The following is a 7500-nucleotide window of genomic DNA, read 5'->3' as shown; positions in this document are numbered from 1 at the left end:
TAGTCCCATTTAAACTAATAAAGGTGCTACACTTACAGTACATGTATGTTTGGGGAAATGTACTAAAATTAATAATATTATAAGAAAGAAAATAACATAAAATTAAACCCTGTTGCCAAACTTCATTCTAACAACCACTCAAGTGGCAAGAAATACAACAAGTCATATTCAGTATTAAAGATATACTGTGTAGCTGATCAAAATGAATTTTCGTAACCACTTAAATCTTCTTAGTTTTCAGAGTTTGAGAGTCCATACTATTCAATGACACGCAAAACACACCTTTTCAAATCTTTCATCGATAAGCTTCAGACCTATGACCAAAACAAACAATAAAATGTATTTCCATTTCTTTTGTCCAACTTTAAAAGTAATAAGAAAATTACATGTATCATGTTGCTAAGATTACAACAAACCAAATAGTTTTAAAATTTCACGTTAACTTTTCAATTACTGTAAGTCTGATCCCTGATTGAAATATTGACATTCTGGGTAGCTATCCACCCTTTTGAATTTATTGCTGATTGTGCTTACAAGAAAATCGAAATCCTGTAAGGTTGTATTAATTTTTATTCCTTTTTTTTTTGTACATAACTTCTTATAATATTCACATTCCTAAGTAATAGCAGTTTCAGATTGTGCCATTACATCTCAACTTATCAAATTTCAGAATTCCATCAGACAAACTGTTTCTTTCTTTTGTTTTTTATGCATAAAACTACTGTGGGTTTCTTACAGAAAGAAACATACAGTTTTACCTTCATTTCTTCTCAAAACTGATGATGTCAAAGAATAGTTTGTGAATCTTGACTTAGTCTCCTCTTCTTCAAAGTGTGAAAATTCATCGTCAGCCTCTGAATCGCTTGCTTCATCTGAAGGAAAAAAGTGGTCGTCTTCATCGTCACTTCTGATCAAGTCATCCTCACTGAAATAATTGAAGTGAGAAGCAAAATTAATCATTCTTGTAGGGGTGCAGGGATGGCGCAGTGGTGAGAGCACTAGCCTCCCACCAACAGGGTCTGGGTTCGATTCCTAGACTTGGCGTCAAATGTGGGTTGGGTTTACTGGTTCTCTACTAGGCTCCGCGTTGTTTTTCTCTGGGTACTCCAGTTTCCCCTCTCCTCGAAAACCAGCATCTTATATGATCTGCATTAATTTGCTGATTTCAATTTATGGTGTCCCCAGTTGGTGCTCCAACGCTAGAAGACTAGACACTTCAAGAAAGTTCCTTTCCTTTCTACGATGCTCTTGAAAACACAGGTTCTAAACAACCTACCAGTGTATTGTTAACTAAAGTAAAAAGTCTTGCACCATGGTGCCTGGTAGTTGCGTTTGGAATAAATAGCACAATAGCCATGCATGGTGACCTTGCATCATGATTGCATGGAACATGCAAGCAGACTTCATTTTAGGCACAAAGATTTGGTTTATCAACGGAGTTGATAATGTAAATTGGCCACCGTACAGAGATTCTAAAAGCTGACGTTTCAAGCGTTAGCCCTTCGTCAGAGCGAATCCATTTTAGGCACATTCATTTTAGGCACATTGCCAATGCACTTCATGCAAATCCAGGCAATGCAGAGAATCCTAGTCTATAGTGTCACTTATTTATTAAGATTACACTATAAAAATAAAAATAATTATTTATTATTACCTTTCATAATCTCCATCTTCTTCATTTGCCTGCAAACAACAATGACTAGCTGTCAAGAGGGGGTAATACACAAAATTACCTGTAGTACACTATTTATTAGATAAAACTTAACATTACACCCCACATTATTAAAAAAAGATTGTCTGTTAATTGTTGCCTAAGAATCTCTCAATTTAAATAAATATTTTATCCAGGGGCACGGTCCCTGACACAACACAAAAACAACGACATAAACTTAATGTCGTAGTTTTTTTGTAAACATTAAAAACGAGACAATCAATTAAGTTATAAAGGCAACATGTACGGCCGCAAGCATTACTGTTTAAGACAGCGCTTTAGTTTGATTTTAAATTTGCTGAGCATCTCCACTTAATGAATGTTTCTTGGAAGGGTGCTGTAGGTCCAAGCACCATTTATTCTGAAGCTCCCTTGATACTTAGCAGTTTTTGCAAATGGAGGGCACAGCTAATCATGGCTTTTGGTGTTATAGCCATGGAAAAAGTGCACGTGCCTAAATTATGAAAGCAAGTACAAAGGTGCAGTGCTATTCCGTGAAGACATTCATGGACTCAGTGATCCTTACCTTCAAAACAAAGTCATCTTCCAGGATGTTTTTGGGATCATCAAGATCCAGTGCATCATCCAAGGCGGCGACAATGTCAGGGTCAAGGTCGGGACGAGGTCCTGAGATTCAAATGGAAATACTAAAAAATTATATATATCTATATATTGGAATATGAGTAAACTTTGATAAACCTTGACAAAGGAAAACGGCTCCTTTAGGAGCCCACACATCTCACAAAAGCAATAATAATAATTATTATATAGCTGCATCAAAATCCATTACGCCTGTTTTTCACTAGTGACACAACTACAAACGCAAGCATAAGAGCACTTATTTCACTGTGAAAAAGGGGTTGACACAAACATAGGCAAAAGCTCACGCATAAGGATCAAAACTTCTCCTTTTCCTTGTGTTTGCACTTATGCTTGCGTTCAATTGCGTCGCCTGAAAATGAAATGCATCATAAGCACAAGGAAATTTGTTGCATCTGGCCAATAAAGCACTACATGAAGTTACAGATTCCCTGTGTCTGAGCATTTGAACAAAATGGTGGTTATACGTGGTTGATTTTGATGCTTATGTCGGCGTTTGTTTTCACCAGCATAAGCTGCTTATGCTTGCGCTTGAGCTTGCACTTGCACTTGCACTAGTGAAAACCAGGCTTTATTGCCAACAGATCTATTTTTTATTAATTTTTGCCGACTGTCCAAATTTCAAATAAATTGGATAGTTTTTGCTGGAACATTTGCTTCAGCTTTAAAATAAACAAAGCGTCCAATTTGAAAAAAATCTGGATAATCTCCATCAACCAATCAAGTGTCAAGATAAATGAAAGAACCAAGTATTAGCCAACCAGGTTGCAGCTATTAGGGAGATTAAGCACGCAACGTTGTTGAGCCACAGAACCGAAACCAGAAGTGAACATTTCGCTTGCCAGGACAGTGGTTTCTCTCAGATTTTTAAACTAATTGTCTCTAACAGTGAGAACAAACCATTTTTGGCTCAGATATATAATTAATAGGTAACATGTTTCTCCAATTTGTAGATAACCAGAGTCAAAAAGTTCCTTGAACTGCCAAACTGGACTCTGCATACGGCCTCCTCCAATTTGGCAGTTCTCAGAATTTTTCTAATCCACTTATTTCCAAATTGGACAGCATGCAGTCCTGTTACATGTACTATTAAATTAACAACCACTGGTATTGAAAATGATTGATTTAGAATGATGATTTATGGCCCAAAATCTGACCAAAAAGCTGTGGCTTATACAAGAGTGTTTACGGTACATATTTGAGTTTTCAAGGGTAATGAATTACAATATGACATCACAGCTTGAAAAGAAAAAATAATAGAAATGATAAGAATCCTTTTTGATCAGTATTTTTTGCTTTGAATCACTCCAGGAATGAAGGATTTAAAAAACTGCTGGTTGCAATCAGCAACTGCTGGGAAGGTCAGTATACAGTACAGTGAAATCCCAGATTGACCAACAAATGAAAACCAGATAATCAAAACGAAAGGTAATAATACCATATGTTGGAGCCGCAAGGTTGAGTAAGCCTTCTGGTTCTTCGTATCGTGATGCAAACACCTCAGTTGGTAGCTGCACATTCCCAAACTACAAAATTAATTAAGCCATTTGTTAGTTTAACACTTTTGGCTTTTTCCCCGTACGGGAAATCTATTTCAGACACTGAATTAAAACAAAATTAACCATTCTTATTAACTGATTGATCCCTGGGAGCGAGACTTCACACAGTTTACTCTGTCTAATGCCAAACAATTTTTTTCCTCAACTGGGGAAGTCTGAGGGCATTTGAGGTGTCAATGGGTTAATAATGTTGAAAAATGTTAAAAGGATTGGATAAATAACCACAGTAAGCAATAATTTCTTTTTTTCAAGTATTTTGGTTTTCAACAAATCATGGCTGTATTTTGCACAAAGAACATTGCAGAGTTTGGATACAAATGAAATCAGACAACCAGCAATTTAACTGCATTGCTGTGATTGTTCTGTGTATGACTTACTTACAAAATCACAAAAATGGGATCCATCTGTCCCTCACAAAAGATTATCATTATGCCGACAAAACCCTATTATCACTAATTGAAATTTGAGGACATGGAAAAATACCTGTATATGTTCCTTGGTCTCTAGGAAGGAGACATTTTCCGGTAGAGGCTCTAGGGTTGGGTTCGTGCGTGGTTTAATATGTTGAAGATAATCATAATCATCATCAAAGAAAATTCCACATTTCTTTTCCTCCTCTTTCCTTCTATGTTTGATGGTTCTGAATTTAAGATAACAAATTTGGATGAGAGAGAGAAAAGGTGTAACACATCAGTACAGAAAATACTTTATTAGCGGAAGGCATGCATGCCGAGCACTATGGGTAAGAAAATTTGGACACCCATCTGTGCAAGGAAACTTGGTTTTGGTCACTGTATGATGGTACGAACGTCCACCCACACATGTATGCCAATGTGACCAATATCACATGAACAAATCACAGGCTCAAGTTTAGAGCTCATCGAGGTGGCCATACTCCAACTAATTTACATACATCTTTGATATTGGACATTCATGTTATGGACAATTGACACCTCTCAAAACAAGGTATCCACTGACCAGTATCACATGGGCTCAAGTATCACAAGGCTCAAGTTTAGAGCTCATTGAGGTCAGCTGCTTTTTTGCTCAAGTTGGCCGCTGACCAGGTACTGGGTTTCGATTAGATTGCAGGCTCAAGCCAGGTTAATGTTTTGTGAGAATAAATAAGCCAGGAGCTCTGCTTTTAGGCTTTGCTTAATCAACATATTACCTATCTTGCTTAGCAGGGTGCAAGTCCTTTCAAATCGACGTCTTTAAATGAGATATAACTCATCTCGATCCTTAATAACATGGATACATATTTCCAGCAGGAAGGATACAAGATAGGAACAGATCTATGCCTCTCCCTAAATCAGCCATTCAAAAATAATGACTACCCCATTTGTCAACTTTAAGCTTGTGTGGCCTGTTTGAAACAAAATGGCAAGGAGTATGTTCTACAGAGCCAAAATTCCACTTTTTGAAAGATATACAAAATTATGTCATTTTGATGCCTGATTATAATTGTGTCTGTAATCTAAAACTGATTAGTGAATTTAGAGTTTTGGTCAGGAAAGGTATGAAAGTTTAATAAGTGACAGCTATCACTTTCTTCTCTGCTCTGCCCAGGGGGTCAAGTTTACAATCCCAGAAAAGTTACAGATCTCATGAGTAAAACTGAAAATTACTATTTTATCATGAATATTACAATAATCTTACATGTATTATTTTTATCACTATAGAAAACCATAATATAACATGCAAAATTCACTTACAAGGAATCATTTGCACTTGAATCCTACAAGTAAAAAATCATTGCAAAGAGGTGTTACAAATACATGTACCTTGAAAAGATAAATTTACATGTAGGCTTGTTTAATTACGTTTCCATGAAAATATTAAAGGGAGTGTTTCACATATCTGCGCATAGGCAAACTGTCATGTCAGCCCATTTAATTCCATTGTTATTAAAACAATCGAAAGCACTGATGCAGGAAACGGAAACAATGCCATAGTAATGGATTACTCATTTGAATTACTTTTGTAATCATTTCCTTTGTGTTATGGACCTAAATGTACTGCATGCGAATACATGCATGTGTAGAATAAAATGTTCGACCTGTACAATAAATTTGATGGTCACACCAAATTCAATATTTCCTTTGTAAACCCGCAGTATCTTCCACCAAACTTGGCCCTCAGTCATTCAGTGTATTTGCTTTAATACTCTCTGTGATTAATGAAAACCATCTGGTTCAGCAATAAAAAATTTACAACTGGTTGTGCCAAAGCTTCGACATGCACAAAACCATGAAACTGTCCCTTTAAAATATGGAGTGAGTGACAGTGGTCTGCTGGCTAGAAAGGTGGGTTTGTGTGCGTAAATGCCGTCAGTTCAAATCCCACTTGGTCCACTGTCAGGGTTTCTCCTGACAGTTCACTCCATCACCCTTCGCAAATACCCAATCTATGGTTGCCTCCTTTCCACTGGATTCTTTAAATGCCTGTTTATATAAGTGCATTTGAATTGTGCATTTCCTACAAGGTCGCACAAGCTACAAACACTACCATAAATAGACATTGTTTACTTATCTACTAAGTGTAAGGGCATGACAACAACAGCAATAACAACAACTTACTTTTAACATTTCTTAGCCCTACAAGAAGAGGATAATTATTTGATTGCACCAGACGTCACAGCGGCAATGTTGGTGGAAATAATAACATGGAAAAAGTCTTTTGGGAATTACACTCTCTTATTATGCAAAACTTAAGCTACATTTTTCTATATTGTTTTGGCACCAACATGGCCATCTTATCACATGAGTGCAATCAAAGAACATAGTAATGGTCATCCAAAATAACTTAAATGCTAAACTTGTAGGATGAACCACATTATTTTATTCAATAGACCCTTCTCCAAAATGGCAGCCTAAAATTCAAATACACTAAAATTAAAACTAATACCAGAAATAGAAAGAGCACCTTTACTTAAGTAACCCTGCAAAGTTTCAGCATATCAGATGTAATACCAGCTGAAAAGATTTACAGACGTTTGTATGATTGGGGGTATGGCGTATACCCCCAGCAATCATACAAATGCCTGTAAATTTGTCAAATTTCAACTTACATTTTCTCAGCTGATAAAACACCTAATATGCTGAAACTTTACAGGGTTACTAAAGTAAAGGTGCTCTTTCTATTTCTGGTACCAGTTTTTCACTCAGTTCAATTTAAACTCATTCAAATCGGTTGCCGCCATTTTGGAGAATGATCTAAATAACTACAGAATACAGGGGGCCCACTATTGGTATATTTAACAATTATTCCATGAGCCTGCATTGGATACGAGATGGTAAATAGCCAACGAGGCGCATAACGCCGACTTGGCTATTACCAATCTCGTATCCAACAAGGGCGAATGGAATAATAATAATTGTTTTATTAAATTCTCAACCTTCGGTTTTGCAAAATTTTACTTAAGTTTAAGAAACGACTGGAAAGTGATGTGACTTCCAGGCCCCAAGAATTTCATGCTGAGCGACATTTGCCGCATTTATTTCCAAACAAGGTCAAACACAGGTATAATGACTGGTAACCGAGATCCAGTGAACCAATGAGAAAGGTATAATTGTATTATCCGAGGATGAGAATTTAGTAAAATTGAACAACAAAAGTGCCTTTCGTTAC

At 36.5% G+C, this 7500-nt stretch overlaps 1 protein-coding gene across 1 annotated transcript in view; it reads right to left on the bottom strand.

Annotated features, from left to right (window-relative positions):
• The window catches only part of LOC137976370 (protein LTV1 homolog), a 15102-nt gene that overhangs the window by 7130 nt on the left and 472 nt on the right, over positions 1–7500 (bottom strand). Inside the window, exons 3-9 of the mRNA XM_068823713.1 lie at positions 5586–5608; positions 4354–4510; positions 3750–3837; positions 2238–2338; positions 1655–1683; positions 759–925; positions 283–314 (exon numbers count right to left, since the gene is read on the bottom strand). Coding sequence (XP_068679814.1) covers positions 283–314; positions 759–925; positions 1655–1683; positions 2238–2338; positions 3750–3837; positions 4354–4510; positions 5586–5608 — 597 coding nt within the window. The remainder of the gene's footprint in view (positions 1–282; positions 315–758; positions 926–1654; positions 1684–2237; positions 2339–3749; positions 3838–4353; positions 4511–5585; positions 5609–7500) is intronic.

Source organism: Montipora foliosa, chromosome 11 (genome assembly GCF_036669935.1).
Source record: "Montipora foliosa isolate CH-2021 chromosome 11, ASM3666993v2, whole genome shotgun sequence".
Classification (NCBI taxonomy): domain Eukaryota; kingdom Metazoa; phylum Cnidaria; class Anthozoa; order Scleractinia; family Acroporidae; genus Montipora; species Montipora foliosa.
The sequence above is the reverse complement of the archived record's forward strand: the minus strand, read 5'-3'. Positions and strand labels throughout refer to the sequence as shown.